The 25,315-nt window shown below is 39.9% G+C and overlaps 1 protein-coding gene across 1 annotated transcript in view; it reads left to right on the forward strand.

Moving 5' to 3' along the window:
• Nucleotides 1–24,654, forward strand: part of zbtb10 (zinc finger and BTB domain containing 10) — a 60,776-nt gene extending 36,122 nt beyond the window's left edge. Inside the window, exon 4 of the mRNA XM_079829578.1 lies at nt 23,776–24,654. Coding sequence (XP_079685704.1) covers nt 23,776–23,799 — 24 coding nt within the window. The 3' untranslated portion in view covers nt 23,800–24,654. The remainder of the gene's footprint in view (nt 1–23,775) is intronic.
• The last annotated feature ends 661 nt before the right edge of the window (nt 24,655–25,315 follow it).

Genomic DNA, 25,315 nt, shown 5'->3' on the forward strand with positions numbered 1-25,315 from the left:
CCAGTGATACAAAACACACAGGTCTGTTCCGTCCCAGTAACAAGCTCCTATATTTTGTGTTCAGGCATAACACTTCACATCACTTTCCCACCGCGGCACTGCCCTCACCGTCGTTTTGATATATTATTAGTAAAAATAATTTCGTCTCGAGAGTGAGAAGCTGAATGACAAGATGATCGTGGAAGATTTGGTTTCAAAGTGAAATGTAAAAGCGCCTATTTAAGTGAGTTTGTCATTGTACTGTTTTGTTGCTGTGTTTTTCATTAAGAATAATAGGCAAATTAACCCACCATGCAAGCAACCCGCCCCTGAATTGGCGCTAATTCTAAACCGACAGTATAAAATGTGCACGGCCGCACTGTCATTCATTCACGACCGCACAGTGCACAAGCACTGTAATGTGACGATGAAGGAAAATGTCCCTAACGTAAAGAGGCTAATACACGTTTGATTCTATTATTCTATTTTCCACAATGTCAAACGAACGCAGCTTAACCCAAAATGCAAGCTCAGGCATGCGCTTCTTCCATATAAGCTCAGTTGTGCACTCTAGACAGAGAGTACTCAGTTGCAGCCTTGCAGGGAACACTTAGCCTAAGCCTAAGCCTATTTGTATTTCGCCAGATTTTATAGTGCAAATATTCAAGCACGAATGAGAACCGTTTCAAAGGCGGATGCCAGGTCTGCGAAAGAAAAAAACTAATATTCGAATCCGAAATTGAAATTGAAAATCGAATACCAACCCACCGAACGAATATTCAAATATTCTGGTTCAGCCCTACACTAGACCCCTGAAGGTGTGCTGTGGTATCTGGCACCAAGACATTAGCAGCTGATCCTTCAAGTCCTGTAGGTTGCGAAGTGGAGGTGCAGATCGAAGTGCAGATCCTTCAAGTCCTGTAGGAGCCGTGGATCGAACTTGTTGGTCCTGCACATCCCACAGATGATGAAATGGCTTGAGATCTTAGGAATTTGGAGGCCAGAGCAACACCTTGAACACTTCATCATGTTCCTCAAACCATTGCTGAACAATGTGTGCAGTGTGGCAGGACGCATTATCCTGCTGAAAGAGGCCACTTCCACCAGGGAACACCATTGTCATGAAGGGGACAATGTGCAACAATGTTTGGCACGTTTCAGATTTACGTCCACATGAATGGCCGGACCCAGGGTTTTCAAGTAGAACATTGCCTAGAGTATCCTGTCGGCGGTTTGTGGTTTGTCCCTCCTCGGATCACTGCTGGTAAATTCTCACCACTGCTGACCGGGACCAACACACAAGCCTTGCCGTTTCTAAGATACTCTAACTCGGTCGCCTTTGCCTTTAAAATGCCCTTGTCGAAGTCGCTCAGATTTTTATTCCTGGCCATTTCTCCTGCATCCAACACGTTGATTATGAGAACTGATTGTTTGCTTACCATCTATTCTACCCAGACCTTAAACACTATTTTGCCAAAAGTTTTGGGACGCTTGCCTTCACATGAACTTTAATGACACCCGATTCTTAATCCGTAGGGTTTAATATGGAATTGGCCCACCCTTTGCTGCTATAACAGCTTCAACTCCTCTGGGAAGGCTTTCCACAAGGTTTAGGAGTGTGTTTATGGGAAGTTTTGACCATTCTTCTAGAAGTGCATTTGTGAGGTCAGGCACTGATGTTGGACGAGAAGGCCTGCCTCGCAGTCTCCACTCTAATTCATCCCAAAGGTGTCCTATCGGGTTGAGGTCAGGGCTCTGTGCAGGCCAGTCAAGTTACTCCACACCAAACTTGCTCATTCATGTCTTTATGGACCTTGCTTTGTGCACTGGTGCGCAGTCATGTTGGAACAGGAAGGGGCCATCCCCAAAAATTGTCCAAAATGTCTGCTGGTATGCTGAAGCATCAAGACTTCCTTTCACTGGAACTAAGGGGCCAAGCCTAACCCTTGAAAAACAACCCCACACCATAATCCCCCCTCCACTAAACTTTACACATGGCATAATGCAGTCAGGCAAGTACCGTTCTCCTGGCAACCGCCAAACCCAGACTTGACCATCAGATTGCCAGACAGAGGAGCTTGATTCTACACTGCATCCGACTCTTTGCATTGCACTTGTTGATGTAAGGCTTGGATGCAGCTGCTCGGCCATGGAAACCCATTCCATAAAGCTCTCTACGCACTGTTCTTGAGCTAATCTGAAGGCCACATGAAGTTTGGAGGTCTGTAGCTATTGACTCTGCAGAAAGTTGTCAACTTCTGCACACTGTGTACCTCAGCATGCGCTGGCCCCGCTCTGATATTTTACATGGCCGACCACTTCACGGCTGATTTGCTGTTGTACCCAATTGCTTACACTTTGGTTCAATACTACTAACAGTTGACCATAGAATATTTAGAAGTGAGGTAATTTCACGAATGCACAGGTGGCAACCTTTCACGGTACCACGCTTGAATTCACTGAGCCCCTGAGAGAGACCCATTCTTTCACAAATGTTTGTAGAAGCAGTCTGCATGCCTTGGTGCTTGATTGTATACACCTTTTGCCATGGAAGTGATTGGAACACTTGAATTCAATGATTTGGAGGGGTGTCCCAATACTTTTGGCAATATAGTGTACGTGGCCTTGCGAAGAGATATTTGCTTCATCTGTGACTGGTCAAAATGTTTTGGCTTACCAGTGTTAGATAGTTCACAAATAAATCCGTCATATCATCTGCCTACACAAAAAAAATTGGTGTAGGATTTAAGGTGCATTCACGCCATGTCGTGATTACCGGAATTACGAGATTCCAACTTTTAAAAAGCGCTCTTTAAAAAGAACCCTGGGAATTTTCTGAGAGCTCCAACTTGTATCACGGCTTTGTACCACCTGACCTCTGCAGATTCATTTATGTGTTGAAAGTGTTGCCATAGAAAAGGACGTGACAGCCCGAGGACATGAACAGCTCCGGGTAGAACGTCACATGGTGTGAAAGTAGCATTTATTCTGCACTCTAAAAAATATCAACAAACCTACATTTTTAAACCCAATGGTTGGCTTTGTCCATATTTGACCCAAACATGGGTTGAAACAGCCAAGCATTTTTAGAGTGTACATAATGGAGATCCGCCATGTTGAGATCACATGCCCAGCCAAATATTTCTCAATTTATCTCTGTAAAAGCCAATATTATAAGAGACTTTCGAATTCAGAATGAATTTATCGTTTGGGGTTAGTTAGATTTTTAAAATGTTTTTGAAAGACTTAGGCTCAAAGCTGCGTTTATTTGATTAAAAATGGAGTAAAAACTCTAATAATGTGAAATATTATTAAAAAAAAATTAATCTATTTTTAGATGTTATATATTCCTGTGATGTCAAAACTGAATTTTCAGCATCATTACTCCAGTCTTCACTGTTGAAAACAGTTGTGCTGCTTAATATTTTTGTGGAAACTGCAATACTTTTTCAGGATTCTTTGATGAATAGAACATTTAAAAGAACAGAATTTATTTGAAATAAAAATCTTTTGTGGAATTATAAAAGTCTTTACTGTTACTTTTGATAAGTTCAATCAGTCCTTGCTGAATAATTTAATTCCAAAGTTACTAATGTCTGTGCGTGTGTGTGTGCATGTGTGTGTGTGTGTGTGTGTGAACATAAGTGTTTATACGTGTGATGATGGTTGGGTGAGTGGCATCAATGTCACATGCCTTTAGGGAGTCTCGGATGAATTGAAACCAAGTGGTGAAATCAAACCCTGTAGTTCCTCTTTGGCCCTCCGCATGCTGACACATGAACACACATCTCTTTCCCTGTCTGTCTGTCCACCCATGTCCCCTTTTTGTTTGAATCTGTCTAGTTTGCCCATTCGACTGGGTTTGTGTCACTGGCCTGTTGCTATTGAAAGCCCCCCTAAGGTCCAGTTCAGCTGCACAATGGTCCCAGCGCTCGCCACGTCCCCTCTCCTTGTGTGCAGAGTGACACATGACATCACTCAGAGGGCCCTGAACCCTCACAGGGCCATTCAGAGCCCTGGGTTTGATGCTGAGACTCACATGAGCTCCAGACCAGCGTCTGAATGGGCGGAAAACTCTAAAAGACATCAAGACTCCTCACCTCTCACTGCTTGAAGGCTGACGGGTCTCTGAAACAATGATGGAAAAGGTTTCAGAGAATGAACTGATATTATTACAGGTCTCTCTGGAGTACTTGATTCTGATCGGTCAATTGCGGCATTCAAAATGAATGTCTTTTTATATGTTAAATATTGTATGTGGGTCAATGTCAAAAAGTTCTTAAAATGGACTCTTTACATTCATGTTGGTTTCATATGGTTTTTGCCATATGAACAAGAATGAGAAAAATGTCGAGCGGGACTTGATTTAGTTCATCGAGAATTGATTTGATCATTGGATGGTTGTGGTTTGCTATTGCTGTGATGTCATGTGAGTGACAGGTTGTCACTCCAGTAAATATATCATCAGAAAAGAGATGTCGCTGCAAGAGGAAGGGGAAGTTATTTCAAGTTACAGATTACAAGGGCACATGAATAATAATAATAAAAAAAGATTTCATAGTGACTAATTATTTTCAAAAACAAGATATATATCATATGCATTGTATATAAAAAATGGTCTAAATATATTTTATATTTAATGACCTTGACACAATCATGAGGGTCTGCAATGATCTTCTCTATGATACTGTTCCTGTTTTTTTTTTTTAAATTATTATTATAAAAAAAAATTTATGTATGTTTCTACATGATTGTGATTTGGCAGGCAAAAGCTTTTTAATAAGCAGTGTGCAGCAATTTGGCCTTTTTTTCTAAGAAAAATATGTATTTATTAATTAAAATAAATTATTTTAAAGAACGTATCAATACATTTTAAAGAACATTGTTTTAATGAGGAGTTTACTTTATTATAATATCAGGATGGCTGTATTTTTCACTTCATGCCACCCAAAAAATATCAAAATAAACTGTAATTCAGAAATTATGAATAGCATTTTAATGTACTTTAAAATAAATTAGTACATGACAAAAAAGAGCACCATGTCATTGTTTTTTTTTTTTTTACATTTGATGGCAGGATGGCACAGTGTAAAGAGCAGTAATGAATTATGCATAAAGTGGGAACATGACATCATGACAATGTGACTTTATGAGTCACAATCACCCACTATATTAGATCTTATATGTTATAAAGTAAATTCAGATAAAAACGGCATATAGGTGATGAGGTTTAGCTGGTTTTCTCACAGTGTAGGGAGAAAGGAAACATAACTAATGGTCTGTCACAAATGTATCAGAGAGAAAGGTCCTTGTTTCAGGGGCACCGGCTCTTTTCCCAGTGGCTCCTCTGTGCCAGCTGTCTTGGCCGAAGAGCTCTCCGGCTTTCCCAAGCTCTAGCCTGTGGGAAAATCCACACTGGCCAATAATTGATTCCGCCCTGCCAGCTCCATTAGCGCTCAACACGGTCAAGCGGCCAGTGATCTACAGACAGCCTGAACGAGCGAATGAACACACACTCCCCCATCCGTCCCTCCCTTGTCCCCCTTCTCTCTTTTTTTAATTTCTCCCGTTCCTCCATCTCTCTCTGTCTCTCTCTCTCTCTCTGGTGCGGGTGCACGTCTTGTAAATTTGACCTTCAGCACAATTAGTGCCTGTGTGTGACCACCTGTTTGCAGGCCTGGCCACCTGACCGTCAATGTTCAGGCCCATTTATATGCAGCAGGCCAGCATGCCAGCCAGTGTTCACGCACACAGACACACACACGCCGTTAACACTTGCACAGCCCGAAGCTCAAATCCAAGGCACACACATGAAGGATCAGATGTACTGCACACCATCAACACCCTAAACTATTAATAACTAGCTAGCTACCTACAAAATTAATGCAAATCTAAACATATCCTCGCTATACACACACACACACACACACACACGTTTAGTTTCAATGTTTCATTGGGAATTTCCATAGACATGATGATTTTTATACTGTACAAACTGTATATTGTATCCCCAAACCCTAAATCTACCCCTAAACAACCCTCACTGAAAACTTTCAGCATTTTGCCAATACACACACACACACACACACACACACATATATATATATATATATATATGTATGTATGTATGTATGTATGTATGTATGTATGTGTATATATATATATATATATATATATATATACATATACACTGAACATATATAAATTATGCAATATAATAATATTAATTCTTATAGTTAATTATTTAAATAATGAATTAATTATGAATACCTTATGTATAAGTTAAACATGACATAATTCACTATATGGGTCAATGACATGACGTGCATATTTTTGTGTCAGAGTGTATTATTTCCTTTTAAAAGAATTTGATGAATTAATGACATATCACTTTATTATATAAAACCTATTTAGCTTGAATTAATTTTTAGTGCATTTAAATAATACATATTATTTTATTTTTTGTTATATTAAACCCCCAAAATATCTAAAATAGATAAGATTTATGTTTGAAACCTTAAACACATTTTATAAATATCAATAGTTTTAAAGCTGAGAAAATGTAAAAACTTTTGTCCAGCAATTTGTAGATTCTTAAACGTCAGGGTGGCACAACTGCAAACATGGCTCTTTTATTATGAATTGACAAGGTAATAACAGTTAACATTATAATGCATCATTCAGAGGATCCTTGTTTGTATCTCTTTCAAATACTGGTAAAAACTGCTGAATCCAAGTATGGGTAGGACAATACACTTTCCAAGTCAGGTGGTATACAACTAGAGTACACAACTATTTGGTTGTACCACCTGACATAAAAATGGTTATTTAACAACTGAAACTTCTTTAAACACATTGCTCATGGCTTAAAAATATGCATTACATCAGTTTTGACAAAAATTTTTTGGGGGAAAACACCTTTTTTGAAGCTTTATTTGCCAATGTCCCGTATAGTATATGTATACGTGTGTTAAATATTTGTGATTAAAAAGAGGTATTGTAAGATATTGCTCGCTTCTTGAGACAGTTTTATCTAACTATAACTATAGCTTATTTAAAACTACAGTTTTAAATAAAGCTAATTATAAAAGCTATGCACTAACCCTACTTTAGTCTCAAGTAGCCAGACTTTTGTTTATCTGTATAAATTCTGGTCCACCAAACTCAAAAAATACACTTAAAAAAAGGGGTTGTCTGACCGATATGTAAAGCAACCCACCACACTTCCTTCTATATGACATTTAAGGGCGAGTAAATTGGAAATCAGACATGACTTTAAAAACAAAGCGGTATGTACAGTCATTCTTGTTTACTTACTAAAAGTTTCACAGAGATTTTTTGCCCTGGATCATAAACATTGGCAAAACAATCTACGTTTTTTTGCGGCATTGCAGCGTATTAACAAAACCCCACGCACCCTAATTTCTGTATTTCACAGAAGTTAGCCAATCAGATTGCAACTGACAGTCTTAGCTTAATCATGCTATTTTTGTCTGCGAAGTGCATCAGACAGTCCATGAACAGTTCAAACTCTTATGCTAGACTCTTAGATATTATGAACTACTATTCCCTTTTTGGATGTCGCCAAAGTATAGCTGGGTTACGTAGACACAAACACAAAGATGTACCCTCACACACATCCCGCTCAGCTTATCTGTCTCCTCACCACACCCTTTTATCTGACAGATCGTGTTCTAGTATTCGGTCTGGCTCCCATTCAGTCCGTGTGTACCCTATGGCGTTCCCCACAGAGCACCAATTTCATCCCATCACAATCATTCCGGCCTTTCATTTACATCAAAGAGGGACGCTCCTGCTCCTTCACTCTCATCTGCCTTTCCGCTTGCTATTTTCATTCCTCACGGCGCTCTTTTGGTGGAGTTCAGTTTAGGCCATCCTCACGCTATTTTGACTTCGTACTAACTACTGCAACGCAATTACAAAGGAAAACTTCAGAGTCATACTGTGAGGGCTTGAAATCATTAATAGATGTATTGATTATGAAGAATGAAAACTTGTATGACTGACATTCTTCTATGCAACAAAAGAAGATATTTTGAAGAATGTTCTAGTCGCTCATTTCCATGAAATTACAATGAGGGGGAATGGAGCGTTCAAGGAAAAAAGATGAAAAGGCAGCATAAGCATCTTAAAATATCATAATAGTAGCAGATTAGTGAGTAAGGGAATGAGCTAAACTCGAAAGCGAGTGATTTGAGAATGAATCATTGGGACTTGTTTTATAAACTGAATCAAATGATTCATTGAAAAGATCTGAAATGAAGGAACTTTATTTTTTTTGGTGAACTTTCTTTTTAATGGAACACAATGAAATGCACATGAATGTAAATCGTAATTCTTCCAATAAATCCAGTAATTTCTCTGTTTAAGGTTAAGGCGGATCAGGATTAGAGCGTAAAGAAAGAGGCGGAGGCGAGCGCCCTTATCTCTGACCAGGCCTGTGTGTTTGACCCAGCGTTGACAGCAGCGTAATTGGGGTAATTACACCCCTTTAAACCATGCACCCCATTCCCCCCCGTCAGGCTTGAATGTTGCCCCCATTTGTTTGCTATGAAATATTAACTGGAGTCAGCTGCGCACACGAGAGAGTGGTGGTGCCCTCCCTGCTCCGGCACTCCCCATGCCACATGTCTGATGAAAGGTACGGCTCTGCCTTTACCAATTAGGACACAATGGCAGGTCGATGTGTCTTTCTCACTGCTTGTGCATCTGTGTGTCTCATCTGATCAATGAAGGAGAGAAAACAACTAGCATGAGGAGGGAGGGAGATGAATAGGTCAGAGGACGAGGGGGGAGGATCAGCTAATTCCTGCTCTGAACACTTGCCATGCTCACTCATTTTGACTAATACCTTTAATATAGCCTTAAATGATTTTAAGCCTGTATTGAAGGAATTAGTCAAATCATATACTATGAGTTTCATATTTATTTGTCCATTCATGCACATTTACCAAATCTTATTTCATTATTGGGTTATGTACATTGTAATTGTGTCCTCCAAACTAAAAATCCTAAAAAATATCTCCGTAATAGATGTGTAAATAGTCAGGACGATGCAGTTTGTGATATTCGTATTAGGGAAATTTTCATGTGTTGTAATTTTATTCAGTGTATTAATTGCTGTTAGCCAAAAAAAACAACTATCTATATATATATATATATATATAAAATTGGGGCAGCCATATTAGGTGGAAATGTTCAATGTTATAAAACTTTTTTGGTAGTGTAAGGTGTGTTTAAATGAATTCATTCATATAATAAATATATATGCATATCAATATTAATATCAAATTATCAATATATATATTCTATATTCATTTATCATGCACATTATATATATATATATATATTATATATGTATAATGTGCATGATACATGAATATAGAATAGAATAAAATAATTATTAAATGTAATAATGTGGTATTAATAAAAATAAAATAATGTAATAATTAATAAACATCATATAATTAATCAGGGCATAACTCAAATTTAACCTGACTTCAGATACTGCTTTCTGGTACTTTTAACAGACACTGATGTAACAGTTTAGCCAGTAAATGTAAATAAAAAAAATAAAATATATATATATATATATATATAAAAAAAAAATATATATATATATACATATATAAATATATATATATATATATATATATATATATATATATATATATATATATATATATATATATATATATATAACCCCAAATCAAAAAAAAAAAATATATATATATATAAACCCAAATCAGAAAAAGTTGGGACAGTATGGAAAACACACAAAAAAGAAAAAGAAAAAGTTGGGACAGTATGGAAAACACACAAAAAAAAAAGTGATTTGTATTTCATTGCAGACAATATGAACACAAAATATTTCATGTTTTGTCTGGTCAACTTCATGTCATTTGTAAATATGCATCCTTTCCTGTCATTCAGACCTGCAACACATTTCAAAAAAAGTTGGGACAGGAGATATTTAGGGCTAGTAATGAGGTAAAATGGTTAAATAATGATGTGATTTGAAACAGGTGATGTCAACAGGTGATTGTAATTATGATTTGGTACAAAAGCAGCATCCAAGAAAGGTCTAATCCTTTAGGAGCAAAGATGGGCCGAGGATAAAAAATTATCGAAATGTTTAAAAACAATGTTCCTCAAAGAAAGATAGGAAGAGATTTGGATATTTCACATTCAACAGTGCATAACATAATTAAAAGATTCAAGGAATCTGGAGGAATTTCAGTGCGTAAAGGACAAGGGCGCAATCCTAAGCTGAACAACCGTGATATCCGATCCCTCAGGCGGCACTGCATCAAGAATCGTCATTCATCTATAAGCGATATCACCACATGGGCTCAGGACTACTTTGGCAAACCTTTGTCAAGTACTACAATACGTAGTTACATCCACAAATGCCAGTTAAAACTGTACTGTGCCACAAGGAAGCCCTATGTTAACAGTGTCCAGAAGCGCCGTCGACTTCTCTGGGCTCGGAGGCATCTGGGATGGACCATCACACAGTGGAAACGTGTACTGTGGTCAGATGAATCAGTATTTGAGATATTTTTTGGGAGGAATGGACGTCGTGTGCTCCGGACCAAAGAAGAAAAGGATCATCCAGACTGTTACCAGCAACAAGTCCAAAAGCCAGGGTCTGTCATGGTATAGGGTTGTGTCAGTGCCCTTGGCAAAGGTAACTTGCACTTCTGTGAAGGCACCATTAATGCTGAAAAGTACATAGAGATTTTGGAGCATAATATGCTGCCTTCAAGAAGACATCTTTTCCAGGGACGTCCATGCATATTTCAACAAGACAATGCAAAACCACATTCTGCACACATTACAAAGTCCTGGCTGCGGAGGAAGAGGGTACGGGTACTTGACTGGCCTGCCTGCAGTCCCGACCTGTCTCCAATAGAGAATGTGTGGCGTATTTTGAAGCGCAAAATGCGACAACGAAGACCCCGTACTGTTGCCCACCTTAAGACTTGTTTGCAGGAAGAATGGGACAAAATTACACCTGAAACACTTCATCACTTGGTGTCTTCAGTCCCTAAACATCTTTTAAGTGTTGTGAAAAGGAATGGCAACATTACAAAGTGGTAAATGCTTTACTGTCCCAACTTTTTTTGAAATGTGTTGCAGGTCTGAATGACAGGAAAGGATGCATATTTACAAATGACATGAAGTTGACCAGACAAAACATGAAATATTTTGTGTTCATATTGTCTGCAATGAAATACAAGTCAAAGTAAATTTACAAATCACTTCTTTTTTTTTTTTTTGCGTTTTCCATACTGTCCCAACTTTTTCTGATTTGGGGTTGTATATATATAATGTGCATGATGAATATAGAATAGAATAAAATAATTATTAAATGTAATGATGTGATATTAATAATAATAAAATAATGTAATAATTAATAAACATCATATAATTAATCAGGGCATAACTCAAATTTAACTTCAGATACTGCTTTCTGATACTTTTAACAGACACTGATTTAACAGTTTAGCCTGTAAATGTAAAAAAAAAAAAAAAAAAAAAAAAAAAAAAAAAATATATATATATATATATATATATATATATATATATATATATATATATATATATATATATATATATATATATATATATATATATATATATATATATATATATATTGTAAGCAAAATTTGTATGAGGCCTAGTCCACACGTACACGGGTATTTTTATAACCGGAGTTTTTCCTCCTCCGTTTTAAAAAGCAATCGCGTCCACACAAGCACAGTTTAAAAAAAATCTCCGTCCACATCAAAACGCAAAACCGCGCTATGATTGGCTGCTTGATTTCCACATGGGTCCCATCCACGGCACCGATGCACTGAGGGATGCCATGGGCTCAGTGAAACCCTTCTACAAGTTTACTTTGGAATCAGTGACACTGACAGGTAACTGTAGGGGCAGGGCTCAAGTGGACTGAAGCTTCACACACTTGCCTTACTATGTTGTATTTTTGTATTCTGGCGCCTCTGTTCTGCAATACAATGAGATAACTGCGCATGTATCTGTATGTAATAAGCGCTGTTAGCAGAGTTATTAAAAGTTACGTCCGCCATTGCATAGACTCCACTCATGTATAAACAAAAGCGATAACGGCGCACAATCTGATGTCAAACAAAGGAGAGAACGGCGCACATTTCGACTTAACAAGCCGAAATCTCCGGTTTCACCGTCTACACGACAACGCTGTAACCGGAGTTTCTAAAAAACTTCACCCTGGCCGGAGTTTTCAAAAAAGTCCGGTTTCAGTAACCGGATACTGCGTTTGCGTGTGGACGAACAGCCAAACCGCGTAGAAAAAGCTGCGGTTTTGAAAATACCTGTGTTCGTGTGGACAGGGCCTGAGTTGATGGCTTATTTGCCAGCTTTCTGTGATGGACAGTGATAATGTTTTTTGTTACTGTAACTTTCCGTGTGTGTGTGTGTGTGCATGCGTGCGTGTGTGCGTGCACTGGTTTGACCTACATTATGAGGATGCAAAGTCCTTATATTGTGGTGCGTTTTCAGGTTTCAGGCTACGCCCCCCTACATTATGAGGACATGCCAATGTCCTTATAATTCAAAACGCAAAATAAACATACAAAATTGTTTATTTTTTTTATGTAAAAATACAGAAAGTTTTGTGTGATGGGTAGGGTTAGTGTAGTGGGATAGAATATATGGTTTGTACTGTATAAAAGCAATTACGCCAATGGAATGTCCCTGTAAACCACCTATACCAGTGTGTGTGTGTGTGTGTGTGTGTGTGTGTGTGCGAGGTGATAAGTGTGTATGCCTCTGTTAGCAGCTGAGAGTGCAGTCTTTCTGCCCGTCTGTGTGTGCAGTGCCACAGCGGGGCTCAGACAGTGCAGAGGGCACACAGCCGGTAACAAACTCCCCACACTGCTGTCAGCCCTGTGACATGGGAACAACCAGGCCTGCGCTCAATCACGTCTCAAACCGCACATCGCTTGCGGAGGTCCCAGATACCATGAATTCCTCTGACCCCAGCCGCTGTGAGAACCACGCGGGGAAAAAAAACGAGACTAGAATAGCCAATATGGCTCAGGACGTACCGCTACAGGCCATATGAATGCAGTACGCCCAGTCCTTCATGGGGTACAGTGGGCCCATACACAGTTATCACTAATGAGTTCTCTCTGACATTTCTGAGCGGCTTTATTGCGGTCGTTCTCATGCAGCTCTGCAGAAGGTCGCAGAGATAATGTGTTACAGTGAAGCTGCCGCGTTGTTGACGTGAAGTGCGTGTTACTCAGGAGAGCCTCACGGCTGGGACGAGGGGTGGCCGACAGCTGAGTGAAACACTTTCCCATGTCGTCAGGGGTCATGGGATCAGCCCGCAGGCCGTGCGGCAGTTGCTTTGTCCACACAAGGATGGCCTGTTTGTGACTGCCAAACTACACAGAGGGACTGAGAAACACAGAGCAAAAGAGAGAGAATAAAAGAGAAAGATAGAGGCTGCATATGCATAGAGACAGGTTGATTTGTTTCCTTTTATTATATGAAGATCACTTTAAAACCTTTATATTATTTTGAAAACCTTTTACTATCAGATCTTTTTTGTTGTTGTTGCTACTTGTAATACCTTGAGCTTGAATTTATTGGTTTACCCTTGTAAAAAGTATAACAATTCTAAAACATTTTAGACACACATACATGTACTCGGTTTCACTATCTTTGTGGGGACTTTCCATAGGTTTAATAGTTTTTATACTGTACAAACCGTATATTCAACCCCCCTACACTAACCCTACCCATCACAGAAAACTTTCTGCATTTTTAAGTAACCATTATTTAGTATGTGTATTAATCCATTTCCCTCGCTGGCTGGTCCCCACAATGTAATATAAATCTGTACACACACACACACACACACACACAGCAATTGGGAACAACAGCAACTCAGCCATGAAATGGTCGGCCACGTAAAATCACAGAGTGGGGTCAGCGCATGCTGAGGAACACAGTGCGCAGAAGTCGCCAAGTTTCTGCAGAGTCAATAGCTACAGACCTCCAAACTTTGTGTGGCCTTCAGATTAGCTCAAGAACAGTGCGTAGAGAGCTTTATGGAATGGGTTTCCTTGGCCGAGCAGCTGCATCCAAGCCTTACATCAACAAGTGCAATGCAAAGCGTCAGATGTGCTTCTCTGTCTGGCAATCCAAAGGATGAGTCTGGGTTTGGCGGTTGCCAGGAGAACAATACTTGCCTGACTGCATTGTGCCAAGTGTAAAGTTTGGTGGAGGGGGGATTATGGTATGGGGGTTGTTTTTCAAGGGTTGTGCTTGGCCCCTTAGTTCCAGTGAAAGGAACTTTTAATGCTTCAGCATTAATATGGCCCCTTCCTGTTCCAACATGACTGTGCACCAGTGCACAAAGCAAGGTCCATAAAGACATGGATGAGCGATTTTGGTGTGGAGGAACTTGACTGCCCTGCACAGAGCCCTGACCTCAACCCGATAGAACACCTTTGGGATGAATTAAAGCGGAGACTGCAAGTCAGGCCTTCTCGTCCAACATCAGTGCCTGACCTCACAAATGCGCTTCTAGAAGATGCGCTTCTGTCAAAAATTCCCATAAACACACTCCTAAACCTTGTGGAAAGCCTTCCCAGAGGAGTTGAAGCTGTTATAGCTGCAAAGGGTGGGCCAACACCATATTAAATCCTACGGATTGAGAATGGGGTGTCATTAAAGTTCATGTGCATATCCCAAAACTTTTGGCAATATAGTGAATGTGTGTATATACAGTGTATATATATATATATATATAACACCGATCAGGCATAACATTATGACCACCTTCCTAATGTACTCCATAAGTCCCCTGAAGGTGTGCTGTGGTATCTAGCACCAAGATGTTAGCAGCAGATCCTTTAAGTCCTGTAAGTTACGAGGTGGGGCCTCCATGTATTGGACTTCTTTGTTCAACACATCCCACAGATGCTCGATTGGATTGAGATCTGGGGAATTTGGAGGCCAAGTCAACACTTCAAATAAGTTGTTGTGCTCCTCAAACCATTTCTGAACAATTTGTGCTTTGTGGCAGGGCGCATTATCCTGCTGAAAGAGGCCACAGCCACCAGGGAATACTGTTACCATGAAAGGGTGTATGGTCTGCAACAATGCTTAGGTAGGTGGTACGTGTCAAAGTAACATCCACATGGATAGCAGGACCCAAGGTTTCTCAGCAGAACATTGTCCAAAGCATCACACCACCTCCGCCAGCTTGCCTTCTTCCCATAGTGCATCAGACCAGGCCACCTTCTTCCATTGGTCCTTTGTCCAGTTCTGATGCTCACGTGCCCCCTGTGGGTGCTTTCGGGCGGTGGACAGGGGTCAGCATGGGCACCCTGACTGGTCTGCGGCTATGCAGCCCCATGTGCAACAAACTGTGATGCACTGTGTATTCTGACACCTTTCTATCAGAACCAGCATTAACTTTGTGATACAGTAGCTCGTCTGTTTGATCAGACCACACGGGCCAGCCTTCGCTCCCCACATGCATCAATGAGCCCATTTTTTCCAAAAATGTTTATGCAAAAGGGGTGACATTTTTTTGTGTGTGTGCGTATTTAGGACACATAATATGCTGCTTATTGCAAATGGAAAAAAAGTTTTAAACATTATTTCCACCTCCATCATTTCCATGTGGTGGAAACCCCTCTAACCAATTCTTGATGGATAAAAAACTTTTTGTTGTTTCTGAATATCCTGTTTCACTCATAAATATGACAGATTACAGTAAAATGGCTTGCGGGAGCCATTTCATCTTGAATAAATCTTTGTAAATTGGACCTTCCTCATCTCCAGTGTTGTGATACCTGAGCTGACATCACTTGGCAAGCTGATCCAAAGGTAATTTACACTAAACCCAAACTTCAGAAGAACAATACTGTTCAAAGTTTCAGGTCTCAACATCTGCCCACTCTGTCATTCTATTATTTTTCTCCCTTCGGCTTTTGAAAAAACAGAGTTTGTCTTTAATTGTCATCTCCTCTTATGTAAAAGTTCAGTCATGAAACTCTAGAGGGCGCAGGCAATCACACCATTACCGCATTGCACAAGCTGATTGGACTCTTCAAAATCCTGCAACCAATGAGATTGCTTGCTCAACATTTAAATAGTCTAGTTTGATGTTTGCTGTAGGCTAGTCCTGCAGCATGCTATCAGAATCCACCTGCTCCCAAGCTCCACCTGCCAAAATCTACTACAGGATTTATGACTATTTATGCAGCAGCATATCGTACTCATAGCAGCGTGTCTGTGTATCTATTAGCAATACCAAGTTCATACTTGCTCTGGAGCAGCAGAAATAATCAGCAGCAGCAGTGTAGCAGATCTAGTCCGCCAAGACCGGAGCAGCAGAAATAATCAGCAGCAGCAGTGTAGCAGATCTAGTCCGCCAAGACCAAAAAGATTAACATTGCCATATTCAATAACATGCTAAAACTATATTTTGAGGGTTGTCATGATTGAACTAACACTTAATAACCTCAACTACACCCTGAGTTCATTCCTCATGCAACAGGTCTGGTCATGCAGGGAGGGTTATTTTACCAGGTGCAGGAGGACAAACCTCCTCCATGCCAGGGTTCATTTGGCCACTCAACCAACTCCAATGTAGGACCCCCGGGCATAAATACCTCACTCTTGTACTTATATAATAATATAAGACCTTACTGGTGAGATTTCAAATTGATAATGTTGGTCAGATCTTCATATGCAGCATCCGGCTGAGGGATGATATAAGTTTGGAAAAACAGATTTTTACTTTTTCATTAGTACTTTTACTATTTAATTACAAATGTCATGCCTTCCTGCCTTCCATTTTCTGACTGAAATTGGCAAACTGTTCAAACGCCAGGCAGATATTTCTCTAATGTAACACACATATTAAAGATGAGTCAATCCAACCGTGAATAAAAACAATCTATTTACTTTCAGCATTTCAGAGCTACATAGAATTTCCTAACCTCACCACGTTTCATTTAGCCTAGAAATCTAGGCGCACCCTAGCGGTAGCAAATATAATTTGCAGCCAGGGTCGTCTAGCAACTCTCCGTTGGCTTGCGAGCTTGAAAAACCAAACTCTAGTCAGGCCAATCACATCGTGTATGGAGTCGGTGGGCGGGCTTAACATAATGATGGCAGAGTTGCGGCGGTTCCACGTGCTACTTGTAAACAAAGAAGCTGGTGAACCGCGGTCTTTCAAATCGGCTTTGGCTGCGACTCTGGAAGACGAAGCTTTTCTTTGAGAAAAGAGCAAAGAACGGCACTGAAGTCATTCTTAAGAAAGGAAGATGTGTTCTGAGTTTTGCCGACCGGATACGGCAAAAGTTGAATTTATCAACTAGCTCTGCTTCACCTTCTTCGTTGCTCTGGTTGGTTGTAGCACTATCCTATTGCATGCTGAGGGAATTTGAAAAACAACCGTTTATCCCGCCCCTCGGATTGAGCCCTGCCAATGGTGAGTTCCCAGACCCAACATCTTGATGTGGGTCTGGCTTGTCAGGCTACATGTCATTATAATTTTTCTTAAATACTTTAATAGGAGCGAAAAATTGGTCTAATATTATCATAGCATGAAGAAATGCTTAACCATCAAAATCGCAAGTGCCATGCTCATTACTCAAATGGTGATATAATTATAACTGTGCCATTGAACTGGATGTGTTATTGTACAAATCATAAGTAGATGTATAAGTAGATGCCTCATTAGCGGCTGTTTCTATGGGCTGCTATACATAAGCCATCCGCCATATTGGAACGGTCAAAGCTGGTCCGTGAACATTTGAGAGCAAGTTGAATTTATGAAAATCTATATCTGCAATAGACTTCAGCAGCTGATTTTACAAGATGAAGGCATCAGCTAACACAACATTAAAAAGTTACCATAGTGAAAGTGAAAACATTAAAAAAGTACCATAGTAAAAACCTGTAATACTGGGTTAACACATAAAACACAAACCAACACATTCTCACCTGTAAAAGGATATCCCATTTCTTCGGGAATTTAAATCTGGGAGGTTTTACAACCAGAAGCTGCACCATGTTTTGGCTTCATCAATTCTTACTGTGAGTGACGACATGCTGACCATTCCAAGATGGCGGGCGCGTCAACGTGTCTGGCGCAGTCGAATGTGGAACATCTATGATTCAAACTGTTGCACCATCATGACAACAGTTAACCTGCCAGATAGAAGAAGCCAAGTTTATGCTAATGCTTGCTATAGTGCCTCTAGTGGCAGTGCTGAGAATGTGCCGCATATAACTTATTTGTCACATTTTAGAATGCAATGACAACGGAGCTTGCATAATGAATAGAAACAGTTGCATTCATGTACTTGCATAGAGTATGTTTTGAGCCTAAAGGTGAGGTCACATTAAATACATTTTAAGGGGAAAAACAAAGGTTCATTGTGTATTGTCAATAGTGTAGCGATGTATGAAGCACAGCTCAAACAGAAGGCACTTTCAAACCAAACAGCTTTCTGTTGCTTGATGAGGCAAATTGGGTGCAGCCATTTGTAACTTGAATGTGCAAGGTTTCCGGTGTCATCCGCTTCCAGTTACCTTAGCTGTACAAAAACAGTCAGTTATGCTGCTTGATAATATAAACTAGTATTTATTATATTACTTTAATTAATTATCGGAATTATAAACGCATTGGTTTCTAGTGCAAATAGTTTTAAAGTGTACTGCACTATAGCCCGGTTTCACAACTCACAGCAAAGTTATTTTTCTTAAAGGTCCCGTTCTTCGTGTTTTTTTTAAGCTTTGATTGTGTTTACAGTGTGCAATATAACATGTGTTCATGTTTCGCGTGTAAAAAAACACAGTATTTTTCACACAATGTACTTATCTGTGTACCGCTGTTTCCACTGTCCTAAAAACGGCTGGTGACTTCCTCTTTCTATGAAGTCCCTCCTTCAGAAATACGTAACGAGTTCTGATTGTGCCAGCGTTTACCGTGTTGTGATTCGACCGCAGCTTAGCGCACGTGCCAGCGTTTACCGTGTTGTGATTCGACCGCAGCTTAGCGCATGTGCCAGCGGGTCCTGTGTTGTGATTCTACAGCAGCTTAGCGCACGTTGGAAAGGTCACGCCTCTTAACGGAGAGATGTATGCGTTCAATAATCTCTAAAGCGTCCCTGGGAAAGCCAAACAAAGGTGATTTGACTCCTGGATGAAAATAACAGCGTCTCGATGACATGGCGATAAACACACTCAACGCAACAGTTCCTTTTCTCCACACGACCGTCCGCTTCTCCACGTGGGACAGCAACAAGACCGCGCCCCCTTTTTCGCGTATTCTTTGTGGGCGGAGGTTAGTCTGTTCTACTGCTCTACTGACGTAATTAAAGAAGGAAGTACCAGGATGTAGTCCAAGCCGGCCGTTCGCTGTAGGCTTTGAAAGGGAACTTCTGTTAAATAAAATATCTCGCTTGGCATTGAACTTTGAGCTTTATAATTTTACAGGTATTATTTATGCTCTAACAGCAACATTACACACTAACTAAAGTTTGAACAATGGGATCATGCGGAATGGGACCTTTAAAGAAAGGTTATCACACACAGTTTCTGTCAATCTCATGTCAATCTTGAGTACCTATAGAGTAATATTGCATCCTTCATATCTCCTAAAAGACTTTAGTTTTATCATATTTATAAAAGATAGATGCGCTGTACCGAGTCTTTACAGCATATTGTGTGGGCAGAGATAAAGAGTCACGAGCATGCGCTGCTATTGCGTTGAGAGCGTCTGAAAGCTGACAGCCAACAACACACAGACATTTAAAGCAGTTTTACTCACCGCCTGCGGTTCCAACGCACGACAGTGAACCTTTATCGTTGGGACGGCTCCATCTTTCAGCATTAGGCCACCTGCAAATCCGGAGCTGAACTGGGCCTTGTTTATAAAACAAAAACAATTGCGCAACTCTGTGAAAACAAACTCCACCCACTGTCCCCTTAACACTGGATTCTTTGGGAAGCTGAACAGGGTTGTCTTGCCCTGACAACCAAAAAAACACACTTCTTTGGTGTTGATTTTGTGAAGTCCTGTGACCTGTGCAGCGCAGCCGACGACTTCCCTAAAGCCGAGCAAAGCTAGTTGATGGGCGTGCTTTTGGTCTCTCACTCTGGTCGACGTGTGCGTGCGTGCGCCCTTCCCGGAAGAAGTGCCCATACAAGAAAGTTCTACCCTTGTTGACGTCACATAGGCCCATACTCGAGAAAAACTTTCCGAAACTTGTGAGAAACCGGAAGGAGTATTTTGGTCACAGAAATACTCCATCAAACATCCAACTAATTTTTTTAAACTTTAGCCATGTTTAGCATGGGAATCCAAGTCTTTAACAGTGTAAAAAACTCAGAATGCATGAAATAGCATTAGATTCGGGGTCGCCAACTAGCGGACTCCGGTCCGAATCCGGACCACGAGATGCGTCCATCCGGACCGCAAAGCCTTTTGACGTAATGAAATAAATAAATGCCGAATGCCATAAAAATAAAAAAAATCACATTTATATCAGGCAGCTCAGTAGAACCGTTTGGGTCCTATGTCGCCACGGGTTGCTACGACAGTTAACGTTACTATGCTCACTGTTGCTACGTTCAGACGCGCGGTCATGCATGCAGTGAAGAAGAGACTGAGAGCAGAAAGAAGCGGCGCGCAAAAACAATGGCATTTTCAAAAATTAGGAAAGTTGACACTGAAAACCGAGTTTTCCGAGATGAATGGGAGAAAAAAATTGCATTTATTCTTTCTGCATCCTGTACGAGGGTTGTGTGTCTCATTTTCACTGATTCTGTTGCAGTTGTCAAAAGTGGAAACATTAAATAAAATGTTTCTTGCACTTTTAAATTTTTCCAACACTGGTGGCACCTTATTTTTGCCTGTTTGTGTTTCTGAATGATATTGCTAATGATATTTTACCAGTGCAATTTGAAGCACAGAAGAGAGCAGTGTTCAATATTAGATACATCTACTACGAGACTATACATGTTAATGAACATAAAATGTGTTATGAGATTTCTGATTTCAGAATTTTTTTTTTTTTTTTTTTTTAACCAGGGGGGTTTCTACGGAAGCCCTGAACCACAAAGTAAAAAAAAAAAATCTGTATAAGTCTGTATAAAATCTGTATAAAATATAAGTCTAGATTTAAAATACGTGCCCTACACTAAATAAATGGTGCTATATGGCACTAAAAGTGGTTCTTGGCTTGTAATCATAGGGGAACCACTTTGGGTGCTATATAGCACCATATCTTAACAGGTTCTGTTTATGGTAGCGGTGCTATATAGCAACTCAGTCATCCCAAAGAACCGGTGAAGGACCACTGAAGCACCAAAAGTGGTTCCCCTACGACTACGAGCCAAAGAACCACTTTTAGTGCTATATAGCACCATTTTTTTGTGTGTAGGGAAGAAAAAGATTGAGACAAAACAATGGCACTGGCATATTTTAACATATGTCGGTGCAAGTTACTTTCAGTTAAAACAGCTCAAACATGCATTTTAGTCTGGGACTAAGCCTTGTATGTGAAACCGGGGTATGTTATTCAACTAGTTATTTACCTATAGCAGCTAATGAATAGGATGTCTCACACCTCCACGCTGCAAAATAAGGTGGATTGAAATGACTGAATTTGTGTAAATTCGCAGAACAGCGGTAATTATGACCCCGACTTTTGACTGAACTGCCATCTTTGAAAGGGCTGTGTGGTAAGTAGAGAGCAGTTAACTCCAGCAGTTAACATGAGCTCTTTGAAGGAGATCAATGCTGAGACCACTGTGTTTTAGATGGGCCCCCTTCTTTACTGTGGCCCCTCTGCGTGTGTGGTGTGGTTAAGGCCTGAGAATGACGGAAAACAACAAGAATCTCCATGCTATTTCCAATCAACTTTCTGTCTTCTTTCTGTATGTCTGTTTCTTTTTACCCACATTCTTTCTCGCTGGTGGTTAGGGTGTGGTCAGGGGGATTCTCGGAGCCCCTCTTTTCTGTCGCCTGCCAGCGCGTCTGGCCCAGCGAGGAACAGCTTGGTTATTCTTGGCTTTTGCAGCTTTGTCGTTGGTCCACAATTTAAAACCACTTCTCTTTTTTTTCCATCCAAGTTTTCACAAGGATGTTTTTTGAAACCTCACCCACATCAAACAGAACTGTCCGAATTTCCACTTTGTGCTCAGCATGCCATTATTGCGGCTCTGTTAGTGAAGGTTCTTGCAGTCAAAGTTGACATTCCTGTCTATAAGTAGAATGTTCCGTTTTAAATAGTGAGATATCAAGAGGACCTCAGTCGCCAGGGTGATGAGAAGTTGTAGAAAAACACAGGTCGCCTTGACATAGATGCAGCGCTCTTGGAGGAATTGTTGGCTATGTATTCTTCTCATTCAGAGCTGCTTTACTGCAAACAATGACTCAAAGGTTTATGTGTCAGGCATTACAAACCATTGTATGGAGTGAATGAGTCTGTTCCTAGTCTGGCAATCACGCGGTCTGATGCAATGGGAGAGGCAGGTTCTGTCAGGCAGGTCCGGACCTCCCGGCGCCTGGCCCGTCACACTGCCCAGGGGAAAACGGACAACTTGGCTTTGACCGACAAACTGAGCTCTAAGGAGAAGAGAAGCACAGTTTTGAACATCCATGTTTCTTGCACCATCAATTACAATTTATGAACCCTTTAGTGGTGCTTGCTAAGAACTTATGGTAGGAATATTTTAAACCACCAAGTATTAGTAGTATGTGCGGTTTCGTTTCTACTGTAAACAATCAGATTTTCGCTTGTTATACAGAAAAGAAGGGAAATAGAGACCAGAATATATTAGACATTGTTCAGACAATCAGCAATAACCAAGTTTTTGGGTGTTTCTAACTCAAATCTGCTAAATTTGTGAAATGTGAATAACAAAAGACCAAACACAATCCAGCACACGCTGTCATGCAATTTGTAACTATTTTATTTTGGTCGTGAATTGGTGGCTAATTCAAATGAATTTGTACGATATAATTTGAACCTTCATGCTTGTTTTTGTGTTTCCATTTGCAGAAAATCGTACAAATTCATTCAAAACAATCTGGTTTGGAAATCCAATATTTACAAATCTGATCCATTTATGTATTCACATTTGAATGTGAGTAAGTAGAAATTAATTAAAATTTCAAAATTTTAACCACAAAAGCAAACTTTGAATGTTGACTTGACAAAGCCTTGTTTGAATTTTTATAACGTTTAAAAGTACATTGAACAGGAGATATTTTTGTATTCTTCTGTGATTTTTTTTTTTCATGGATTTTATTCATGTCTTTTTTTTACTTTGTCTTATATTTTTAAAAATCTTTGGCTTCCTGTCATTGGATTCCCTTTCCCCCAATGATTGATTCCAGGTGTTTTTATTTTTTTAAATAATTCTTGTTAAATTGTTTGTCTTGTCTATGTGTCATCTTGTATAAGCAGTCAGCCGTAAAGTTTGCATTTGAAAAGAAAATTGTATTTGTGTGCAATGTAAGCAAAACTATACACACGTTTAGACCTTGACCACCAACTGCACCTAGCAACACCTTAGCAACCTTCTAAAAGTAATTCATCTCAGCAACCACATAGCAACAACCTTGTCACCCCTAACACCCTAGATTTTTGCACAAGTGCAATTCCCATTTTCTTAAGAACATGTAAAGCACCTAAAGCAATTTTTTTTCTCCATCCTGTCCTCTCTCACTGCTGTGGCCCACAGAGGAAGTTCTCACCAGGGTTTTGAGGCTCACCCGGTCATACTGAGGTGCCAAAAAGAACATCTGTGTGGATATTCTGACTACCACAAGCTGGATGGATTCATCTTCTCTACACTAAAGAGGGTGGGACAACTCTACATCTGGCTTTCCCATACACACACAATAACTACCGAAATTAATCATTTAATCATTTGTCTGTACTGTTGATTAGTCAAATATCTTTACTATGTTCAAATGTAGCGTGAGAAGGCACATGTAGTTTGATATCACTGAAGCTATTGGTTATCCAGTTTCCTGAGTGAACTCTTCAGGCATTAAAGGAAATCACACATTTTGACACAGTTTATGTCAGAAGATCTGCTAACTTCTCTAATATCTCTCAAACATCCAACCAGAGCCCCAGTTGAGCTGATATTTGAATTCATGACACTTTACAGTGGTTACAATAATGTACAGTCCCCTTAACTATTGACACACATTGACCGAGAGTATGTGCTGAACTCCAGTGATCTCTTTCTTGTTTTTCCTGTGTCTTCTGAGTATTACCGCACAGCTCAACCATGTGCTAGAACAGCTGGATCCTGCTGTGGCCAACGGCTGCTCTCCTTTATTACGGCAGGGGAAGTGACATCAGTAGCCCAAGACAACAATAAAGGAGACGAAATCACAACAGCCGACTTGTGGGACACATCAGTACTGTGATTTTTTTTTTTTTTTTTTCAACTGAACTCCAAACACACCCGGCAGTTGCAGCTTCAGAGGATGTCATTAATCCATGAACATATGCATTTGGAAAATATGATGTGTTTCGCGTCTAGGAATGACGTTAGTAGACATGCTCAAGAGAGGTAATAAAGCAAACATTTGTCAACAATACATGCTAAAAGAAGAACAGGTATTTCCTTCTAATGAGAAGCCTAACTGAGAAATAACTTTATAATATTATATTTACTTTTATTTTATTAGGCTATAAAGGTAAAAAAAAACCTGATCAAATTGAGTCTGTATAAATCGCTCTAGTGAATCGATTCATCCCAAACGGTACTCTCTCTCATCGGAAAGTCTCAATTGCTCTAGTAAATCGGTTAATCTCAAACGGACTCAAATGTATTGTAGGAATGTCCCGTTCACTCTAGTGAATCGATTCATCCCAAACGGTACTCTCTCTCTCTCTCATATGCAGTGTAGGAAAGACCAGTTCATTCTAGTGAATCGATTCATCCCAAACGGTACACTCTCTCATATAGTTCGTAAAGTCTAAATCGCTCTAGTGAATCGGTTAATCTCGAACCCCCTCAAATCTATTGTAGGAATGTCCCGTTCACTCTAGTGAATCGATTCATCCCAAATGATACTCTCTCTCATATAGGAAAGAACAGTTCACTCTAGTGAATCGATTAATCTCAAACGATACTCTTTCTTATGCAGCGTCGGAAAGTCTAAATCGCTCTAGGGAATCGGTTAATCTCAAACGCCCTCAAATGTATTGTAGGAAAAAACTGTTCATTCTAGCAACTCGATTCATCCCAAACGTTACCCTCT

This window comes from Gobio gobio, assembly GCF_949357685.1.
Source record: "Gobio gobio genome assembly, chromosome: 11".
Classification (NCBI taxonomy): domain Eukaryota; kingdom Metazoa; phylum Chordata; class Actinopteri; order Cypriniformes; family Gobionidae; genus Gobio; species Gobio gobio.